This window comes from Staurois parvus, unplaced genomic scaffold (assembly GCF_062004578.1).
Source record: "Staurois parvus isolate SC_StPar_1 unplaced genomic scaffold, SC_StPar_1.0 ptg000095l, whole genome shotgun sequence".
NCBI lineage: Eukaryota > Metazoa > Chordata > Amphibia > Anura > Ranidae > Staurois > Staurois parvus.
The window spans coordinates 50,628-75,090 of record NW_028317891.1 but is presented as its reverse complement, the minus strand read 5'-3'; the positions used below and the strand labels follow the sequence as shown (position 1 = coordinate 75,090).

The window sequence follows — 24,463 nt, the reverse complement described above, 5'->3', positions numbered from 1 at the left end:
CGCCTAGCATCGCAGGTTACGCGGAGGAAGAGAGCGGAGATGCCCGGTGTGCGGCCTGTTCCCGGAGCTCCTCCCCCTCCCGATACGTCACCGCCGGGCCCGCGGCCTGCTGTAAGGTGAGGTCCGGTCACCATGCGAATGGAGTGCAGGCCGCCCCAGGGATGCTAGGAGTTGTCCGCCCTCCGCTCTGTAACCGGATGTACGGGGCCTCTATAGAGCAGATAGGGTGGTCCTCAGGCCCGGAGAGGGGCCCTTGGTGAGCTTCACAGATTCAAGGGGGGAGGGGAGACCACCTAGATCCGTCCTCATGTCATCCACAGAGAGTTCGGCCTACCCCCTCCCCCACATGCCTTGTGACCCCCCCCCACACACACATACATGCCTTGTGACCCCCCCATACATGCCTTGTGACCCCCCCCCACACACACACATGCCTTGTGACCCCCCCCCCACACCCCATACATGCCTTGTGACCCCCCCCACACCCCATACATGCCTTGTGACCCCCCCCACACCCCATACATGCCTTGTGACCCCCCCCCCCACACACATGCCTTGTGACCCCCCCATACATGCCTTGTGACCCCCCCACACACCCCATACATGCCTTGTGACCCCCCCCCACACACACACATGCCTTGTGACCCCCCCCCACACCCCATACATGCCTTGTGACCCCCCCCCCCACACACACACATGCCTTGTGACCCCCCCCACACATGCCTTGTGACACCCCCCCCCCACACACACACACCCCACACATGCCTTGTGACCCCCCATACATGCCTTGCGACCCCCCCCCCACACACCCCACACACCCCACACATGCCTTGTGACCCCCCCCCCCCCACACACCCCACACATGCCTTGTGACCCCCCCCCCACACCCCATACATGCCTTGTGACCCCCCCCACACCCTATACATGCCTTGTGACCCCCCATACATGCCTTGTGACCCCCCCACACCCATACATGCCTTGTGACCCCCCACACCCATACATGCCTTGGGACCCCCCCATACATGCCTTGGGACCCCCCCATACATGCCTTGGGACCCCCCCCCACACATGCCTTGGGACCCCCCCCACACATGCCTTGTGACCCCCCCCCACACCCCACACATGCCTTGTGACCCCCCACACACACCCCATACATGCCTTGTGACCCCCCACACACACCCCACACATGCCTTGTGACCCCCCACACACACCCCACACATGCCTTGTGACCCCCCACACACACCCCACACATGCCTTGTGACCCCCCACACACACCCCACACATGCCTTGTGACCCCCCCACACCCCATACATGCCTTGTGACCCCCCCCCCACACATGCCTTGTGACCCCCCCCCCCCACACCCCATACATGCCCTGTGACACCCCCCCATACATGCCTTGTGACCCCCCCCCCCCACACCCCATACATGCCTTGTGACTTCCTCACCCCATACATTCCTTTTGAACCCCCCACACCCCATACATGCCCTGTGATCCCCCCCATACATGCCTTGTGACCCCCCCACCCCATACATGCCCTGTGACTTCCACAACCCATACATGCCCTGTTATTATGAGGGTCTCCGTCAGGTTCCGTTATTACGAGGGTCTCCGTCAGGTTCCGTTATTACGAGGGTCTCCGTCAGGTTCCGTTACTACGAGGGTCTCCGTCAGGTTCCGTTATTACGAGGGTCTTCGTCAGGTTCTATTATTATGAGGGTCTCCGTCAGGTTCCATTATTATGAGGGTCTTCGTCAGGTTCTATTATTATGAGGGTCTCCGTCAGGTTCCGTTATTATGAGGGTCTCCGTCAGGTTCCAGTATTATGAGGGTCTCCGTCAGGTTCCAGTATTATGAGGGTCTTCATCAGGTGTCAGTATTATGAGGGTCTCCATCAGAGTCCACTATCAGGAGGGTCCCCACAACACCTCCCAACTTCATACTTGACAAAGAAGGACAACCCCTAACAGGGCAGAATGTGGTGCGTATAGCGCAGTGCAGCGAGAAGTGGGTGTGGCCATGTGGGCGTGGTTTACGGATTACTGCAGCAGCTGTGATAGGAATCCCCCAGACTGGAAGACGTATAATGAGGATGGAGACCTCCGGGAAGGTCATGTTCATCTATAGAATGTTTTGTATTTGTTTATCTCCATCGTTGAGACTTTCACATCTTTGCACGCTGGGAACGCGCGAATAATGCGCATGGCGCTCACGGTGCCACTCATTGTTAATGGCAGCCCAAATAAAGCCAGCAGACGCCAATAAAAAAAACGCAAAAGTCCAACGCCCGAAAAGAGGTGCGTTTGTCACATGTAGGGCGGCATTTCAAGGGAAGGGGCTGCCCTATGCAGGTTGTGCAAAATGCACAGAAAAAAAGAGCGCCAGAATGTGCGTTCACGTGCACGCTGATGTGGGTGGGGCCTATGTATGTTTATTGTGCAGCAACCCAACAGCCCCTGCAGAGGATACAGCGATAAATGCCAACAAATGCACAGTGTGGTGTCTATCACAGGGCTCCGTGTGTGCGTATATACAGAATGCATTACAATGAGGGTCTCCTCCAGGGTCCAACACTATAGGGATCGTTATCACGTTCCAGTAATATGAGGGTCTCCTCCAGGTTCCAGTAACATGAGGGTCTCCTCCAGGTTCCAGTAACATGAGGGTCTCCTCCAGGTTCCAGTAACATGAGGGTCTCCTCCAGGTTCCAGTAACATGAGGGTCTCCTCCAGGTTCCAGTAACATGAGAGTCCCCTCCAGGGTCCAATATGTGGATCTCTATCAGGTTCCAGTAATATGTGGATCTCCTCCAGGTTCCAGTAATATGAGGGTCTCCTCCAGGTTCCAGTAATATGAAGGTCTCCTCCAGGTTCCAATAATATGAGAGTCCCCTCCAGGGTCTAATATTATGTGGATCTCTATCAGGTTCCAGTAATATGAGGGTCTCCCCCAGGTTCCAGTAATATGAGGGTCTACTCCAGGTTCCAGTAATATGAGGGTCCCCTCCAGGTTCCAATAATATGAGGGTTCCAGTAATATGAGGGTCTCCTCCAGGTTCCAGTAATATGAGGGTCTCCATCAGGTTGTGTTTAAAAGAACACCACCATGTTCCGTTATAATTAGGGTCTCCATAATGTTCCAATATTATGAGGGTCTCTTTTGGATTCCCTTATGTGGACCTCTTTCAGGGTCCATTCTTATGAGGGTCTCCCATTAGGTTGTGTTGTTAGGAGGATGTCTATCAGGTTTCAGTATTATGTGGTTCTCCATCAGGATCTGATATTTGGAGGGTCTCCCTCAGGTTCTGTTATTGTGTGGATCACCATCAGGTCTTATTATGAGGGTCTCCATTCTCTCGGAGTGGCTCACCCTTAACATGGGTGGTCAGTAGGAGAAATGCTAATTTATGTTGCTGGTCAGTAGAAGGAAGAATGGTGGCTTACCTCGGTGGTCCATCGAAGGAAGAATGTTCCCTTAGATATGTGGTCAGTTGGAAGAACGCCTCTTTAAATGTATGATCATTAGAAGGAAGAATGCCCTCGTACGTCGGTGGTCAGTAGGAGGATGTAGAATGGCAGGGCAGCAGAGTGAATGCTGACCTGGGCCCTGTCTGGTAGGTTTAGTAACAAGGGACTCCCTGTGGTGGTTTCATCGGTGATGGAGCAATGGGGACGCTCTTCCTAACAGTGAGGGACCAATACAAGGAGCTAGTGGAGTATTTCCTTCAATCCTCATGATGATCCTGTCCCTTGCCAGTGAACAGTACCGCTAGTGTGACCTATCCCTAACACACACAAATATGTCTACACATACACACCAAACACATACAAAACACCCCCCCCCCCCCCACACACACACACACCTGTCCCTGTGACCACACAGGAAGTACATAGGTAATAATTTGGAGGGGCTGAAAATGAAATGGGGTGTGTGCAGTGTGCTACAGGCCGGTTACATAGGGGTGTGGCAAACAGTGGGCGTGGTGATATGGGTGTGGCGTCACCGAATGGCTGGTGGTGTCAGACCTATACCTCTATGCTTTGCTTCATTTTAGACAAATTAAGGCCTGGCGGGACACTGAAGAGAGCAGGAGAAAGATGAGCCCCATTGTTGGTGTCACTGAAAGTGAAATCGATCCCGAGTCCTTTGGGACAGAGGCTGTAGACCTCCTCAACCAGAGGAAGCTGTGCACTGTACAGACACAGACACGAGGAGACCGCCATCACCCGATATTACACGGTGGAATCTAACCGATCAGAGAGTACACCGATCATCTCCTCCAGGAAGCTCCATCCATAGAAGAATACCCACTTGTCTTCGGAGGATTTGCACCCTTTCCTGACCAGGCCGGTTTAGGCTCTATGCCACTCAGTTACTTTAACTGACAATTGCGCGGTCATGCAACACTGCACCCAAATGACATTCATGTCCTTTCCCCCCCACAAACGGAGCTTTCTTTTGGTGGTATTTGATCACGTCAGCGGGTTTTGAAAATTTTTGCACTATAAACAAAAAAAAAAAGACAATTTTGAAACAAGGGCGGAGAATAGTCATTGTCGTTAGGAAAAGTGTTTGTTACCGAAGATTCTCTCTGAGAATCTCCTGCTGGTCTGTAATTCCGACTCCACATTTCTGTCACTTTGTAGAGGGTGACACCATATTGTAAGGCTGCAATGCTGACTGATTGCTGGGAGTTTTCTAGACAACCCCCCCATGTGAGGGGCGGCCCGCACAGACAAAGCGACGTACTGATGTGTTGCCGCCTTCTGTACAGGGGTGGACTGGCAACTCATGGGGCCCCCAGCAATAGGGGATCATGGGGCCCCTGTGTCCTTGTCCAAACTCATAAAAGCCTATGAAAAAGGTACCAGGGGCATCTCATGGGGCCCCTACTGACCCCGGGCCCTCGGGCAGTGCCCGAGTTTCCAAATGGTCAGTCCGCCCCTACTTCTGGGTATAGAGTGCACACAGCAGGAATCTGTCAACCAATAATTTACGGCCGGGATCTGCTGGTAGGCTGTGTCCAATCACAGCCCAGAGCCCTGTGTTGACAAGTAACACAGAGCTCTCTACAGAGGGAATGATCTGTGCAGGGATGACAAACAGGTCTATTAGTAAAAGCAGCACACAGTTAACCCCTTGATCACCCCTAAATGTTAACTCTTTCCCAGCCAGTGTCATTAGCACACTGACGGTGTATAGTATGATCAATGATCAGTCTATTAGTGTCACTGGAGATGTCAGTGGCCATTAGTCAGTTTCTTCCCAGTGTCAGCGTCAGATTGACCGCCACGCTATCACAGTCCCATTATAAATCACTGATTACCGCTATTACTAGTATAAAAATTCCAGTATATATCCCATCCACTGCAGACACTATAACTTTCATGCAAACTAATCAATATACACTTTTTGGGATTTTGTTTTAATCAAAGACGTGTAGCAGACTACATTTTGGTCTAAATTTATGAAAAAAAATTAGATTTTTTAAAAAATCTTGATTTGTTTTATAACAGAAAGTAAAAAATATTTTCTTTTCAAAAATGTTGGGTCTGCTTTCATTTATATAACAAAAAAATAAAAACCTCAGTGGTGACTAAATACCATAAAAAAGCCATTTGTGTGAAAAAAAAGATAGAAACGTAATTTGGGTACAGCATTACATTCCCATTAAAAGTAGCGCAGTGCTAAATAGCAAAAAGCCAGGTCACAAAGTTGGTAAACCCTTTTGGAGCTGAAGTGGTTAATGCTGATGCAGCCGGTGATGTATGACCCCCCCCCCCCCCCCACCATTGATGGAATTCAGGTGTCTCCAGTGAAGGGTCCCAGTAATACAAAGACATTGGAGACAATCATATTCTTCCACATTTTTGGTAACATTTTGGTGAAGACCCTTTTCTGTTCCCCCCTTGACTATCCCCTGTGCATAAAGACATGGATGACCAGTTTGGGGTGGAGGAACTGGAGTGTCCTGCACAGAGTCCTGACCTCAACCCTACCGAAAACATTTGGGATGAACTGGAATGGACCAGGTCTTTTCGACCAATATCTCCATAAAGACATAGTTTGACCAGTTTGGTGTGGAGGAATGGGAGTGTCCTGCACAGAGCCCTGACCTCAACCCTACCGAACACATTTGGGATGAATTGGAATGGGCCAGGTCTTCTCGACCAATATCTCCATAAAGACATAGTTTGACCAGTTTGGTGTGGAGGAACTGGAGTGTCCTGCACAGAGCCCTGACCTCAACCCTACCGAACACATTTGGGATGAACTGGAATGGGCCAGGTCTTCTCGACCAATATCTCCATAAAGACATATTTTGACCAGTTTGGTGTGGAGGAACTGGAGTGTCCTGCACAGAGCCCTGACCTCAACTCTGCTGAACACATTTGGGATGAATTGGAATGCCTATGGTGAGCCAGGTTTTTTTTATTTTTCTGGCAGCTAATGTGAGGCCCAACGTGTGAGCCAGGTCTTCTCATCCAATAAATAAATATCAAAAGTTCCAATGTGTAAATAATGTAAACCGGGTAAAATGACTCTTGCGCTCTGGTGACTCTGGACCTGGTATCCGTGCAATAATGGTAAAGATAATACGCACTCACCGGACGCGCATGTTAATTGTGCCTTATGAAAATAATCCAGATGTCATCAGATATGGAGAAGGTCAGAAGATGGGTGGTCCTCCCTCTAAGGGATAGCGGATCATCAAACTAGGTAGTGTCAAGCTGGTGTGGGTGGTCCTCGTCCTCTAGGGGTCCCCCTTTTTCAAGGCTTGTTGTATCCCTCTAGGTGTGCAGACCTCCACTATGCAGCAATGATCCGTCCTGGTGGTGGATGTCAGCCACATCACGGCACCCCGAGATTCTATGGTCCTAACTCTGAATTTTTAGAGGACCACCCACACCAGCTTCACACTACCTAGTTTTATGATCCACCATCCCTTAGATGGAGGACCACCCATCTGCTGAATTCCAGAGGATGGTGAAAGCTCTGGAGAAGTCCTGGAGACGAGCATGGGAGGAGGAGACAAGGGAGCTAGAGAGCAGGAGGTCGTGTGAGGAGCGGAGAGCACGGTTTGGGTGATATTTGGAGACAAGATTGGTGATGTAATTTGAGGCGGAGTTATAAATGGCTTTATATGTTATTGTTAGTGTTTTGAATTTTATTCGTTGGGCAATGGGAAGCCAGTGGAGGGATTGGCAGAGAGGGGTGGAGGCCAGTGGAGGGATTGGCAGAGAGGGATGGAGGACACTGAGTGGAGGCCAATGGAGGGATTGGCAGAGAGGGGTGGAGGATACTGAATGGAGGCCAGTGGAGGGATTGGCAGAGAGGGGTGGAGAACACTGAATGGAGGCCAGTGGAGGGATTGGCAGAGAGGGATGGAGGACACTGAGTGGAGGCCAATGGAGGGATTGGTAGAGAGGGGTGGAGGACACTGAGTGGAGGCCAATGGAGGGATTGGTAGAGAGGGGTGGAGGACACTGAATGGAGACCAGTGGAGGTATTGGCAGAGAGGGGTGGAGAACACTGAATGGAGGCCAGTGGAGGGATGGGCAGAGGGGTGGAGGACACTGAATGGAGGCCAGTGGAGGGATTGGCAGAGAGGGGTGGAGGACACTGAATGGAGACCAGTGGAGGGATTGACAGAGAGGGGTGGAGAACACTGAATGGAGACCAGTGGAGGGATTGGCAGAGAGGGGTGGAGGACACTGAATGGAGGCCAAAGGAGGGATTGGCAGAGAGGGATGGAGGACACTGAATGGAGGCCAGTGGAGGGATTGGCAGAGAGGGATGGAGGCTGGTGGAGGGCTTGGTAGAGAGGGATGGAGGACACTGAATGGAGGCCAATGGAGGGATTGGCAGAGAGGGATGGAGGACACTGAATGGAGGCCAATGGAGGGATTGGCAGAGAGGGATGGAGGACACTGAATGAAGGCCAATGGAGGGATTGGCAGAGAGGGGTGGAGGACACTGAATGGAGGCCAATGGAGGGATTGGCAGAGAGGGATGGAGGACACTGAATGGAGGCCAATGGAGGGATTGGCAGAGAGGGGTGGAGGACACTGAATGGAGGCCAATGGAGGGATTGGCAGAGAGGGATGGAGGACACTGAATGGAGGCCAATGGAGGGATTGGCAGAGAGGGGTGGAGGTCAGTGGAGGGATTGGCAGAGAGGGGTGGAGGACACTGGAGACCAGTGGAGGGATTGAGAGGGGTGGAGGACACTGAATGGAGGCTGGTGGAGGGCTTGGTAGAGAGGGATGGAGGATACTAAGTGGAGGCCAGTAATCAAATGCATTCAAATGTCCACAGTTTCCATGTAACTTCAATAAATGATTTGTAAATAGCAGGAATTAAAAATAATTGTTTTTTTTCCTTTCTCCAGAAAAAAAAATGACAGCAAAAGAGAGCAATATTCAGAAACTCCAAAGCCCAGCAATTGGATGAACACACTCAGCAGTGCATGGAGGATGACTCACAGACTATCACTGAAAAGTTTCACTTTCCATAAAGTGCTTGGAAAGGGGGCCTTTGGGAAGGTGGTGTTGGCCTCCCATGTCACCTCTCAACAGAAGATGGCCGTGAAGATCATTGAAAAGAAGATGCTCCTTGAATGTGGTCCCACTACTTGTACTACAGAACGTCCTGTACTGATAAAGCACAGGAACACTCGGTGTATTACTCATCTATTTGGATCGTTCCAGACAGAGGTAAGTCTTTTCACCTTTCAGCTGTTTCATCCTCTTCCTGTACTGCGCTCCCCTACTGACACAGACCCCCTAAAAAGTATGTTCTGGAAATTACAAGTTCTTCGGAGGTAAAAACTTGCACAAGGATAAGCCTCCCCCCTTCCCCCGATGATGGTCTTTGGGCCTATCAATTGGTCCTTCAGCCAATGAGTTCTGAAATGTAAATGGCGGAGGGGAGCTCCACTAGTGTCCCACACCAGGGCATCGGGTGAAGTCGGGGAAGCAGTATAGGTAAAAGCAGAACTCTAGAGCGCCTCCTACAGGGCTGGAGGTTGGTGAAGTAAACTGTGCAGAGTAGAGGTTGTCTTTAATCGCCTCCCGCCCTTGGGGAGGGGGGGTAATGGGAGTAAAGATAGAAAGGGATATAACTGATGGTTATGTATGTTATATGAGAGTAATGAAGAAATAGGTATTTTATATGGAAAATGAATAAATACTTAAATAAAAAAAAAATCGCTTCCTGCCCGCCATATAAGCTAATGACGGGGGCAAGGCGGTTCTCTCGTTCTGGGACGACGTCATATGACCTCCTCCCATTCTAACCGCGCATGCGTGGCTCTGGGAGTGCGTGGCGATCGGTGGTGCGCTGTGTCCCTCGAACACAGCGGATCACCGATCAACGGAAAGAGCCAAAGAGTTCGGTTCGGTCATGTGATCAACTGTGTCCAATCACAGCTGATCACATGTAAATAGGGAAATGCCGGTTATCGAGATTTCTCTCCTCATGTGCTGACAGCCCAAGAGGAGAGCTGGTAATCGGCATTCCTCGGAGAGGACATGTACACTGATCATCAGAGCATTGATGATCAGTGTGCCATGATGATCAGTGTGGCCCCAGCAGTGTTACCTGTCAGTGCCCATCAATGCCAGCTGTCAGTGCCAAGTGCCTATCAGTGCCACATCAATGCAACATATCAGTGCCCATCTGAGCTGCCTTTCAGTGCCAGTCAGTGCCAGTCAGTGCTGCCTATCAGTGCCACCCCACAGTGCCAGTCAGTGCCACCTATCAGTGCCAAATATGAGTGCTGCTTTTCAGTGCCCATCAGTGATGCCCTTCAATGCCCATCAGTGCCACCTACGAGTGCCTCCTCATCAGTGCCACCTATCAGTACCTCCTCATCAGTGCCCATCACTGCAGCCTCATTAGCGCACATCAGTGAAGGAGAAAAATCACTTATTTACAAAATTTTAAAACAAAAACTAAAACTTTTTTTCAAAATTTTCAGTGGTTTTTGGTTTGTTTAGGAAAAAATAAAAATCCCCGAGGTGATTAAATAGCACCAAAATAAAGCTCTATCTGTCTGAAAAAAATGATAAAAATTTCATTCGGGTACAATGTTGCATGACTGCGCAATTGTCATTCAAAGGGCAACAGCGCAGAAGGCAGGAAGGGGGTAGAAGTGTCCTGTAGGCGGGAAGGGGGTAGAAGTGTCCTGTAGGCGGGAAGGGGGTAGAAGTGCCCGGGGGGCAGGAAGGGGGTAGAAGTGCCCGGTAGGCAGGAAGGGGGTAGAAGTGTCCTGTAGGCAGGAAGGGGGTAGAAGTGCCCTGTAGGCGGGAAGGGGGTGGAAGCGCCCTGTAGGCGGGAAGGGGGCGGAAGCGCCCTGTAGGCGGGAAGGGGGCGGAAGCGCCCTGTAGGCGGGAAGGGGGCGGAAGCGCCCTGTAGGCGGGAAGGGGGCGGAAGCGTCCTGTAGGCGGGAAGGGGGCGGAAGCGCCCTGTAGGCGGGAAGGGGGCGGAAGCGCCCTGTAGGCGGGAAGGGGGCGGAAGCGCCCTGTAGGCGGGAAGGGGGCGGAAGCGCCCTGTAGGCGGGAAGGGGGCGGAAGCGCCCGGTAGGCAGGAAGGGGGTAGAAGTGCCCTGTAGGCGAGGGGTTAAAGCGGTAATAATGGCTTCCATCTTCACCCGTCTTCCTTCCTGGTCTGTGAGCTCCGGCCTTCTGACAGGCGGGGTCGCGATGACGTCACTCCCGCACATGCACGCGGGAGTCCCAGGCCACAGCACACAGCTCTGTAGAACGGCACGGGTATTTGCCGGATTAAATGAAGAGAGAATATCTCGTAAGCAGCGCACGTCTAGGAGACATTCATTGTACCTACAGGCAATCTTTATTATAAGCTCAGCTGTAGGTAAAATTTAAAAACCGAGTTTACAACATCTAATAAGAGAACATGACACAAATAATCCCATCAGCACATAGTGACGGGTGTAGAAGCAAAATCAAGGAAGCTGAAATATGTCACTGTCAGAATCCAATATTACAATGGGGAGTTCTGCTGGTCACATAGTATTGTTCTCCAGTGTTTCTTATCATATATCTTTCTTTTTTACAGCTCTTATGTCGAGACCACCATACGCGGGCAAAGCTGGTACGGGACATCAGACAGCGCCCATTCTTCAAAACGATTGACTGGACTGCGGTGGAACAAGGAAAGTCACCCCCAGCATTTGCTCCAAAACCAGTAAGTATTTGTATAATGGAGGGGTCCATGTATGTTAGGGGGGAGGGGCGATTTTTAGCAATATTTAAGATGTATTTTTGTACAGAATTCTCACATTTGGTCACATGGTCTGGGGACTCGTCTGAATGAATTCTGTTTATTATTGGTGTCAAGCGCTGTGAAGGTGTCAGGTGCCAATAACACACTTCCTGTCCTGGGATGACAACGCTGACTGTATCTATAGAGAAGAAGTGTTGTCATCAGGGTCGGACTGACCATTCGGGTACTCGGGCACTGCCCGAGGGCCCAGGGTCAGTAGGGGGCCCCCCATGAGATGTCCCTGGTACCTTTCATAGGATTTTTTGGGTGTGGTTTGAGTGTGGGCGAGGACACAGGGACCCCATGATCCCCTATTGCCCGTGGGCCCCATGAGTTGTCAGTCCACCCCTGGTTGTCATCCTAGCCTGATTAGAACTACAAACACCTTTACCTCTCCTTATCTCCATTACACAGAGGGTGTTGCTTTGTAGTTCACAGACAAGCTGACAAAGCTGATAACAAGGAGATCTCAGTTCAGGGCATAGGAACTTACAAGGTCTCTGGATTTCTGACAGGACTAACAGGTATTTTTCTGTACCTGAAGATAATGTATTTATCTTGACAGAAACAAAGAAAATGAATGCAGCCTCCACATCTAAGAATTACCTGGAATAAATGACATTTTTATTCTTGGCATTAGATATACATCAAGGGGGTGTTAATGCAGTGTAATGCTTCTTGTGATCACTAGAGGGAGCTGGGGATACATAATCCTTCCTGGGATACGATATTATTATTATTATTATTATTATACAGGATTTATATTATTATTATTATTATACAGGATTTATATTATTATTATTTTACAGGATTTATATTATTATTATTATAATACAGGATTTATATTATTATTATTATTACTATACAGGATTTATATTATTATTATTATTATTAATATTATACAGGATTTATATTTTTTTTATTATTGTTATTATAAAACAGGATTTATATTATTATTATTATACAGGATTTATATTATTATACAGGATTTATATTATTATTATTATACAGGATTTATATTATTATTATTATTATACAGGATTTATATTATTATTATACAGGATTTATGTTATTATTATTATTATACAGGATTTATATTATTATTATACAGGATTTATATTATTATTATTATTATACAGGATTTATATTATTATTATTATTATACAGGATTTATATTATTATTATACAGGATTTATATATTATTATACAGTATTTATATTATTATTATAATACAGGATTTATATTATTATTATACAGGATTTATATTATTATTATTATTATTATTATTATACAGGATTTATATATTATTATTATACAGGATTTATATTATTATTATTATTATTATTATTATTATTATACAGGATTTATATTATTATTATACAGGATTTATATTATTATTATTATTATACAGGATTTATATTATTATTATACAGGATTTATATATTATTATTATACAGGATTTATATTATTATTATATTATTATACAGGATTTATATTATTATTATTATTATTATTATACAGGATTTATATTATTATTATTATACAGGATTTATGGCGCCAACAGTTTGCTCAGCGCTTTACAATATAACGGGAGACAATACAGCAACAATACAGTACAATACAAGAGGGATAGGAGAGCCCTGATCCTGGGAGCTTACAATCTAGGAGGGATACGTTGCTGCACATGGAGGGTTGGGGGTCACCAAGCTTTGTCACCATTTTCTGTATAGTCAGAAATATTGATGAATGTCCTTTTTTCTCTTTCGAGACTGAATGAACTGGAAGAATTTACTATGAAGATGGAGGAATTTATGGCCAATAAAGACAGAGATTCGGAAAAAGGGCAAGCATGTATTCAAAGACTATTCCTACATCAGCGAAACTCTGAAACAGGAGCTAAGGACATCTCTCCACCAACAAAATCAGGGCCATGAATTTGCATGGAAAGTCAAAATATATATTAACACGTTAAGTCTTAACAAAAAAAAAATCTTCACCAGCAAGGTAATGGTGAATGTGCTAGTATGCATTGCACATTAACCCCTTCAAGCCAGAGCCTCACGGCCCTTTAGGGGTTTTCTGACTCCGGGAGGCGGGTGGGGTTTAGGGTCATGTGACTGCCATGATTGGCTGTCATGGCAGTCACATGATCGGAAAGGTCCCAATCGCAAGGAGAGATTGGGACCTTTCCGTGGTACTCTGACTCATGCGCTGGGAGCACGCAGGGCGCACGCTCTCAGCACGTTTGTTTGCAAATGGTACGCAAATATGCAACCGACGTCGAGGCCCAGCTTAGCCTGATCACTCACGGATGAACTGATCGCCTTAGGGGGTGAGGAAGGAATTTTTTTCCCCTTTTGGAGACCATCTTACCGGGGAGGGAGGGGGTTTGCCTTCCTCTGAATCATCAGAAAGTTTAGGGGTCTGATAAGGCAGCACCTCTGAGGAGTCAGAGGATAACACTGACTTATCTCCAATAGAAAGAGGAGTGCATTATGCACAGGGCGCAGGGTTCAGGAGTGCGTTATGCGCAGGGTTCAGGAGTGCACTATGCACAGGGCGCAGGGTTCAGGAGTGCACTATGCACAGGGCGCAGGGTTCAGGAGTGCACTATGCACAGGGCGCAGGGTTCAGGAGTGCACTATGCACAGGGCGCAGGGTTCAGGAGTGCACTATGCACAGGGCGCAGGGTTCAGGAGTGCACTATGCACAGGGCGCAGGGTTCAGCCCCGTGTCTGTTCTGACCTCACCTGCGCCCCCCATGGAGTTCCACCATATTTAGATAGATAGATATAGCTACAGATAGATAGATAATAGATAGATAGATAGATAGATATAATAGATAGATAGATAGATAATAGATAGATAGATAATAGATAGATAGATACATACAGTGAGGAACAGAAGTATTTGAACTCCCTGCGATTTTGCAAGTTCTCCCACTTAGAAATCATGGAGGGGTCTGACATTCACATTGTAGGGGCATTCCCACTCTGAGAGACAGAATTTTAAAAAAAAATTCAGGAGATCACATTGTATGATTTGTAAAGAATGTATTTGTCTCGCACGGCTGAACAGAAGTATTTGAACACCTGAGAAACAGCAAGAATTCTGGCTCTCAAAGACCTGTTACTGCACCTTCAAAAAGTCCACCTCTACTCCACTCATTCATCTAACTTAGTAGCACCTGTTTGAGCTCTTTAAAGACACCTGTCCACCCCACAGTCAGTCAGACGCCAACTACTACCATGGGCAAGACCAAAGAGCTGTCAAAAGACACCAGAGACAAAGTTGTGGACCTCCGCAAGGCTGGAAAGGGCTACGGGGCAATTGCCAAGCAGCTTGGTGAAAATAGATCAACTGTTGGAGCAATTGTTAGAAAACGGAAGAGGCTAAAGAGGACTGTCAGTCTCCCTCGGACTGGGGCTCCATGCAAGATGTCACCTCGTGGGGTATCACTGATGATAAAGGTGAGGAATCAGCCCAGAACTACAAGGGAGGAGCTGGTCAATGACATGAAGAGAGCTGGGACCACAGTTTCAGAGGTCACTGTCGGTAGAACACTACGCCGTTATGTGGAATGTGGTCCAATCATCCTGGGCTGGAATACCTGATCACAGGGGCCAGAAGTTGGGTGACTCCATGCAACACAGATGTACAGCAGTTCTCAGAAACAGTGCGACTACAACCAAATATTCATGAAGTCATTCAAAGGAAAGCAAAATCTTCAAACATTTCTCAGTTTATATAGTGAATGTTTGAGTTTGTAAAGAAGAATACAAACACTGCGATTTTTTTGAACCGTCTAATATTCACTTTTCTTCCATTTTTTAAGAGGAACAACACAAATTTGATGTATTTTTCTTCATGTTTTGATTTGGAATAGAATGTGTCGTGTTCCCAATGCATTTGTGTGGATGGAAATAAAAGCTATTAGAAGGATTTTCAGCTTTATTCACTTTTTTCAACATACTGCTATTATTTTGAACACAACTGTATGTGTGCAATCACAATCTCACTTTGGCGCAGACTCCATGGACCACTTGGTGTTTTTTTTTGCCATCACTCTTCTGTGTTTCTTTCCCAGTAAACTCCCCAAGAATGGCCATAACCCCCAGCATTGGTAATAGTGGGGCCAAAAAAATTTCCCAGGCATGAGTGATCACTTGCTGCAATACCTACCCCCAATATTGGTGTCCGTTTGTTTTTTTTCTATCTAACAGACTGCTGCCAAGTTACAGGAGACAGCTGTGGACTGCTACCCTTGTCCAAAAAAGTGACACACTCCTGCCATGTTACAGAAGACTGCTAAGACTACAGCAATGTTACAATTTAGTTGATAAGCACAGGTCTGGCACATTACTTTGTCAGTTTACATATCACGTTCCTGGTGGTGGAGGCCAATGGAGAGAGGGCTTCCCTTGCGGCTAAGTTCCGGAATCCCCTGAGAGTGGGGCAGCGGGAGTCAGGCCCAAAGTTGCACAGGTCGCCTGTAGGAGTGCTGGTTGGTGGTCCACTCAGAAGCACAGCTGGTGCACGGAGATAGGTCTACAGACAGGAGGCTCCTGTGCTGGGTATGCAAGCCCTTCCGGGATTTAGATGTTTACAGGGTAGTCAGTTCAAGCCAAGGTCAGGTACCAGGTGGGAATCAGAGCGGACGTAGTCAGATGGGATAGCCGAGGTCATACACAGAGGAGAGAGAGTATCCGTAAGCCAAGCCAAGGTCAGGTACCAGGTGGGAATCAGAGCGGACGTAGTCAGATGGGATAGCCGAGGTCATACACAGAGGAGCGAGAGAGAGAGCGTATCCATAAGCCAAGCCGAGGTCAGATCAGGGGTAAGGCAGAGTAGACAGGTTCAGGAGCAAGCCGAGTCGGTAACAGAAAATCACAGGTCAGAATCACAGGAACAGGGCTCGGGGAGCTAGAGAATCATTCAGCAACTTGAGGAAGTGATGAGCCTCCTTATAAAGGCTGTCTAGCACCAAACTGAGGCTGATATGTACTTTTGCGTCCATGCAGAGTACTGGCAGAAATGCCAGATCTTCCAAAACTTCTGCTGTGGACAGGACCCTGACATAACATCTGGCTGTGCAGTGACACCCCATAATGTGGAACCTGAGGAAGTGCCCAGTAGGTACAGACATGAGTTGGGTATGTGTACCTCATACCTTGTGAACTTTCCTCAGAGAGGCAAATGGAGACCTCATCATGCCGATCGTTCTCTTCCGCCATACCGGCTATGGGGTCTGCTGTATGAGTCAGAGAGGAGGCGGAGACCTGGTATTCAGGGAAGGTGGCCAGCCCTCCCCGCAGAGGTGGGACTTCGATCTCCAGTAGCAGATACTTTCTCCGCTGATTCCCGATCCATGTCTGCAATGAGAGGAAAGGCACCGTAGTTCAACAGTAAACTATTATTGGGATAATATGACCAAAATGAATATTTTAGTTACAGGTGGAATCTGGTGGCCTGACTAATGGGTTCTTAGGTTTCTCAGTGAAGAAATGATGGATAATGACTTGAACAAGCTGGCAGACCTCGTGGCAACCGTAATGACTAATCGGATGGAGAGTTCATCCATATCAATTAACCCCTTGGTGAAATTTACCTCCAGGAAGTTGTAGTGGAGAGAGGACATACAGAGCCACTACCCCAACTCTGGGGACAGGAACATTACTTCTAGCTGAACTGTGGAGATGTTTAGGGTGGAGCCTTACATACACTTACCTCCTTGGCTCCTAGTACTGAGTAGGCATGACCCAGGACCAGTCCACTGTCATTCACCTCTCCAAAGTCACCATGCTCAGCCATCTTGCAGAAGATAAAGATGGAGGACGGTGGCCACCCAAAGACTCGAACGATTTCACTGGATGTATGATGCATTACTGAAATGCAATTTTCAGGGTGGATCATTCCTGGATATGCAGGTATTAAAATGAATGGACAAAGGGCTCCGTCAGACCCCTTCTGGATTCATTTATACATTGCATTCCAAGGAACAGAAGGAGGCCACTATGACATGGTGACTCCATCTTTATACAGGCAGTGAGTTTGGCTGGGTTCATGAACACCAAACTTGTAGCGGATCCTTTACCGGGTTCCTAAACAGAATGGAATGAAGGTGAAACACGAGAGTCCTGCTTAGTACAGAAAAAAATGGCGATTTGTTCATATTGTTATGCTTCAGTCCCAGACCTTTACCCCGTAAATCTGATTTACTATATGAAGTGGGAAATCTAATTTTGGTTGGACAGTCCTAACTCCTTAGAAAACTATACTGAGCGATAACGCTCAATCACCATGGAGCAACCGTCTTCCAGTGCCAGACCGTCTGGGATCCACTTCTCCACAATACTGAACTAACAGAAGTCTACGCCGCACATGGCTTTTTTTTCTATATATGCTTGCTGTCGGCAGGATGGGGTTAATCCTCTCAAACCCTAATCCTTCACATTAGCTCAACCAATCCCCCGTTCTTAATCCAACCACTAACTAATTCTCCCCATTTCCCCAATCCCCTTCTCCCACCCAATTCCTTCAACCTGCTCCCCAATTGCCAATCCCCCACCCTATTACCTCTTCATCCTTCCCACCCCAATCCCCCACATTAACTTAACCTATTCCCCAATTCTCAATCCAACCCTTACTTAAATCTTCCTATTCCACACCCCGCTCCTCAATCTCTGCCAACTAATTCCTTCAAGCTGGTCCTCAAATCCCGATCCCCCCAATTACACTTCATCTTCATTGTCCCCAACCCCCACCTTAATTCACCGTGTTCACACGTCTCACTCTAACCACTGCCCAATTCTACCCATCCCCCTTTGACAATTCCCTCACCCCAATTCCTTCCTTGTCCCCATTCCTTTAACCATGCCCCAAATTCCCAATCCACTAACATCCTCCTCATCTTCAACCCCCACATTACCTCAGAGCCCTATTCAATTCCCCATTTCAACCAACCCAGAATTCTCCCTCACAAATATCCCGTATTTTTCAAAATGCCTCCTCGGACTTCTCTTTGTTCCTTATCCTCCCCCAGTGTGTGTCCTCCTTACCTGAACTATCTCACAGTCCACGTTCAGCTCTGAGACCACGGCTTCTATCTTCTCCCAGCACACGGAGCCCAGGCTGGTCATGCCATTGTTCCAGTACTTCTTCAGGGTGGCAAGGTCATGGTCACTGAACTGGGTATGATCCTTGAGCTGCCCGATCACGAGAGATATATTGAGGGTCATTCTCCATACATTACATCAGCAGCTCCATGCTCTATATTGGGGGTGATTCTCCATACATTACATCAGCAGCTCCACGCTCTATATTGGGGGTCATTCTCCATACATTACATCAGCAGCTCCACGCTCTATATTGGGGGTCATTCTCCATACATTACATCAGCAGCTCCACGCTCTATATTGGGGGTCATTCTCCATACATTACATCAGCAGCTCCACGCTCTATATTGGGGGTCATTCTCCATACATCACATCAACATCTCCACGCTCTATATTGGGGGTCATTCTCCATACATTACATCAACAGCTCCACGCTCTATATTGGGGGTCATTCTCCATACATTACATCAACATCTCCACGCTCTATATTGGGGGTCATTCTCCATACATTACATCAGCAGCTCCACGCTCTATATTGGGGGTCATTCTCCATACATTACATCAGCAGCTCCACACTCTATATTGGGGGTCATTCTCCATACATCAGCAGCTCCACACTCTATATTGGGGGTCATTCTCCATACATTGTCATCCTGTCAAAGGAGTACTATTTGGAAGAACTTGATAAGCAACTAGCTGACCCTACTACATATATGGTGTTGAGTAAAGATCCTACATTTCAATATAAAAGAGAGTTAGAAAAGATAGTGAAAAAGGGAGAAGAACTATGTATCCTTAATAAGAAAGAAGCGAAATACCTTATCCCGGAAACTTGTAGAATACCAATAATATACACACTGCCAAAAATCCATAAAGATATGGTAAACCCACCAGGAAGACCTATAGTGAGTGGAATACAGTCCATTATGGCAAGGATGGGTCAATACTTGGATATCCACTTACAGCCACTGGTAAAGAATACGAAATCGTATTTGCGTGACACCAAACATTTAATTCAAACTTTGGATAAATTAGAATTAGGGCAGAATAGAATATTAGTAAGTGGAGATGTTTCATCTTTATATACAATTATTGACCATGAGGAGGCACTATCAGCAGTGAGCTGGGGCCTTAGAGAATATAGTCAATTGACGTGGAAACAACGGAAATATATTCTAGAAGCCCTACAGTATTGTTTAACACACAATTATTTTTGGCATGGTGACAAGTTCTACAAACAAACTAAAGGTGTAGCCATGGGGGCGAGGTTTGCCCCTAGTGTGGCTAACTTATTTATGGCCCAATGGGAGGAAGAGAGTATATATGGACAACTCCCTACACAACTAATAGTCTATAAAAGATATATAGACGATATCTTTATGATATGGGAAGGAAATGAACCTGATTTATTAAAATTTTTAGATACACTCAATAATAATAATAAAAACATTAGATTTACGTGGATCCATAATGTAGAAAATATCCAATATTTGGATTTGGAAATTTCAATTAAGGAATTAAATGTCTATACACGGAACTTTTATAAAGAAGTGGACCGTAATGGATACATACCTTTGGACAGTTGTCATTACCCACCCTGGCTCTTGAATATTCCTAAGGGTCAGTTTATTAGGTTGAGACGTAACTGCACACATAAAGAAGACTACCAACAACAGGTTAAAATTATGGAAAAAAGATTCACATTGAAAGGGTATAAAGAGGAACGAATTAAAGCCCAAAGTAGGGAGGTGTCTAATATGGATAGGCAGATACTTTTGAAGGATAGAGTCAAGGACCGGACCTTTATAGATGAACCCAAGTTGATCTTGGATTTTAACAGCCAATATAGAAAAGTGGAGCAAATTTTTAGAAGGCATTGGCCTATTTTAAAAACGGATCATACATTAAATAAAATAATATCACAGCAACCAAGGTTCATATATAGAAAGGCACCAAATGTAGGAGACAAAGTAGTGAAAAATATAGTAAATCCACCTTCCAAAAATAAAAAGGTTACGTTTCTAGATGCTAATGGATTTTTTCCTTGCAAAAAATGTTATGCATGTAAAGCTGTAAAAGGGCTGAATAAGAAAAGGTCTACTTTTAAATCAATGACCAGTGGAGAAGAATTCAAAATTAAAGACTTCATAACATGTAGAACGGAGGGGGTTGTATACGGGTTACAGTGCAAATGTGGATTTCAGTACATTGGACGCACCAAAAGACCTCTTTGGAAGCGGATAAGGGAACACGTTCAGAACATAAGAAAGGGCTTCCCTAAACACAGTGTATCCAAACACTTTGCAATATGCCACAATAAAGATCCAGCAGAATTACAATTTTGGGGCATAGAAAGATACAAAAAACATTGGCGTGGGAGCCACAAGATCCGTACATTGAGTAAAATGGAGTCAAAGTGGATATATGTTTTACAAACCCAAGCCCCCAAAGGGTTAAATGTTGAATTTGATCTTAACTGTTTCATTAGTGATTTTTAATTGCTTTATTTTGTATTGATATATGTGGATAGGTACATCCCTCATGGGCATACTGTGTCAATCTGGTAACTCGGTTTTTCTCTGATTTTACCGCCATGCGTTTACGCGGTTTTAATTTAGAGACACAATTCTATTTTTTATATATTTTATATTAATAAAATTGTCACTTCATGTATTTTTTAATTATATTACATATTTTTTAAATAAAACTTTTATGACATGTACATTTGGTCTATCATCAAGGAATAGCAGCATCACATACCAAGTTAAAGAGCAGATGGAGTAAACTTATTATCAATAGAGATATTGGTATAGGTTATATATGACCATAATATGGACAGTTTATTGGTATGAATACGATTAATAATATCCTAGTGGTTATTTTTACCAGTTACATTGTATTGCGGCAGTGGATTAAGTAAATAGAGGTGCTAATAATAGCATAGAAATGGGTGACTATGAAAAAATGGCTGCGGTACAATGTCCCATAATATCGCGACTTCAACAAAATGGCCGCGATGACTGACATAATTACCAACCAATGGACAATAAGATCCCGCTATAAGTACCAGGGGACCATGACACTATCCTGACGAAGCTACGAGGGGCGTGGCGTAACGCGTAGATGTGACGTAGTGACGTGGTGACGCACTTCCGGGTTGGCGCCATTTTGCTACACCAGAGTGCCTCAGTACACCCATGAGAGGTGTCACAAGTGAAATTTCGTCTGCTGAAATGTGAGTTGCAACTTGGCGGTTTTAAACGGAATAAACGTGATATACAGTTTTGCACTATGGAGGATCTTTGTGTTTTTGTTTCATGATTGTCACCATCCCATGAGCTTTTGAGTACATGCACAGCGGTACCTATTCAGGGGGAATAGCAGATGGTGAAGGAGAGAGCATTGGAGAGTGAAGAGTGTCTTGCACCTGGAGAAAACGCATAGGGTCAAGGTGTGACCCGTAAGGCTATTTGGCCCCTGTGGGTCGCAGGGGGAAGGTGAGCGGGCATGCTAGCCATACAAGGATTGTCACCTACCACTTTGCATGAGCACAGGAGCATGTGTGTCCTCTAAAACGTGTTTATGCATCTATATCTACTGTGGACTGCATTTTTTGCCTTTACCGTCTATAAACAGCAATTATATGTTATAGAGGGAATCACTGTGGGCCGAGATTGTGCTGTTTGACACAGAATTCACTATTTTCTCACGGTTGAAACCCACCTTATTGTTAATTATATCAGCGCTGCATCAATATTGATTATTTACATTCTCCATACATTACATCAGCAGCTCCACGCTCAATATTGGGGGTCATTCTCCATACATTACATCAACATCTCCACGCTCTATATTGGGGGTCATTCTCCATACATTACATCAGCAGCTCCACGCTCTATATTGGGGGTCATTCTCCATACATCAGCAGCTCCACGCTCTATATTGGGGGTCATTCTCTATACATTACATCAGCAGCTCCACGCTCTATATTGGGGGGTCATTCTCCATACATTACATCAACATCTCCACGCTCTATATTGGGGGTCATTCTCCATACATTACATCAGCAGCTCCACGCTCAATATTGGGGGTCATTCTCCATACATTACATCAACATCTCCACGCTCTATATTGGGGGTCATTCTCCATACATTACATCAGCAGCTCCACGCTCTATATTGGGGGTCATTCTCCATACATCAGCAGCTCCACGCTCTATATTGGGGGTCATTCTCTATACATTACATCAGCAGCTCCACGCTCTATATTGGGGGGTCATTCTCCATACATTACATCAACATCTCCACGCTCTATATTGGGGGTCATTCTCTATACATTACATCAGCAGCTCCACGCTCTATATTGGGGGTCATTCTCCATACATTACATCAACAGCTCCACGCTCTATATTGGGGGTCATTCTCTATACATTACATCAGCAGCTCCACGCTCTATATTGGGGGGTCATTCTCCATACATTACATCAACATCTCCACGCTCTATATTGGGGGTCATTCTCTATACATTACATCAGCAGCTCCATGCTCTATATTGGGGGTCATTCTCCATACATTACATCAACATCTCCACGCTCTATATTGGGGGTCATTCTCCATACATCAGCAGCTCCACGCTCTATATTGGGGGTCATTCTCTATACATTACATCAACAGCTCCACGCTCTATATTGGGGGTCATTCTCTATACATTACATCAGCAGCTCCACGCTCTATATTGGGGGTCATTCTCCATACATTACATCAGCAGCTCCACACTCTATATTGGGGGTCATTCTCCATACATTACATCAACATCTCCACGCTCTATATTGGGGGTCATTCTCCATACATTACATCAGCAGCTCCACACTCTATATTGGGGGTCATTCTCCATACATTACATCAGCAGCTCCACGCTCTATATTGGGGGTCATTCTCCATACATTACATCAGCAGCTCCACACTCTATATTGGGGGTCATTCTCCATACATTACATCAACATCTCCACGCTCTATATTGGGGGTCATTCTCTATACATTACATCAGCAGCTCCATGCTCTATATTGGGGGTCATTCTCTATACATTACATAAGCAGCTCCACGCTCTATATTGGGGGTCATTCTCCATACATTACATCAGCAGCTCCACGCTCTATATTGGGGGGGTCATTCTCCATACATTACATCAACATCTCCACGCTCTATATTGGGGGTCATTCTCTATACATTACATCAGCAGCTCCACGCTCTATATTGGGGGTCATTCTCCATACATTACATCAACATCTCAACGCTCAGTCCCACCATAGACTTCTAAAAAGCAGCTTCTATTTACTAACAGGAACAATAGATTTCACCAACGCTCTGCAGAACTTGCTCTGTAAAAATGGAGGCTGCCGGTTTCCTTCTCAAAATTCCAGTTGCCTGGCTGTCTTGCCGTCCCTCTGACTTCAATGAGTAATGACCCGGAACAAGTATGCCAATAATAGGGTGGTACGCACCAGAATGCAGTGCGAGAAATGTGTGTTCCATGCAGCTTTCACATGCTGTGTTCAAAACACACTACTTTTGTGATCTGCTGCAGGGGCCAATACGTTGATAACATCACCCCAAACACTGCTTTTGCAGGCAGCAGATCACATGGTACCACAGTAGTGCATGCACTATTTGCTGTGCAGTTCAAAGCGATCTACCGCCCATTCAAATAAATGAGCTGCAAAATCTACATAATAGGGAATCCGATAGAGACCCTCATAATATTGGAACATTATGGAGACCCCAATTATAATGGAACATGGTGGTGATCTTTATAATAATACAACCTGATGGAGAACCCCACCTTACTGGAACCTGGAGGAGACCCTCATATCACTAGAACCTGGAGGAGACCCTCATATCACTAGAACCTGGAGGAGACCCTCATATCACTAGAACTTGGAGGAGACCCTCATATCACTGGAACATGGAGGTGAACCTCATTTTACTAGAACCTGGAGGAGACCCTCATATTACTGGAACCTGGAGGAGACCCTCATATCACTAGAACCTGGAGGAGACC

The 24,463-nt window shown here is 46.2% G+C and overlaps 1 protein-coding gene across 1 annotated transcript; it reads left to right on the top strand.

The window, feature by feature from the left end:
* Window positions 1-15,230, top strand: LOC149468034 (protein kinase C eta type-like). The gene is made up of 4 exons (XM_089670773.1): window positions 1-116; window positions 8,394-8,718; window positions 11,084-11,212; window positions 13,059-15,230. The coding sequence occupies exons 1-4, from the start codon at window positions 40-42 to the stop codon at window positions 13,065-13,067; spliced, it is 540 nt and encodes a 179-aa protein (XP_089526899.1). The 5' UTR covers window positions 1-39; the 3' UTR covers window positions 13,068-15,230.
* Window positions 15,231-24,463: the final 9,233 nt, after the last annotated feature.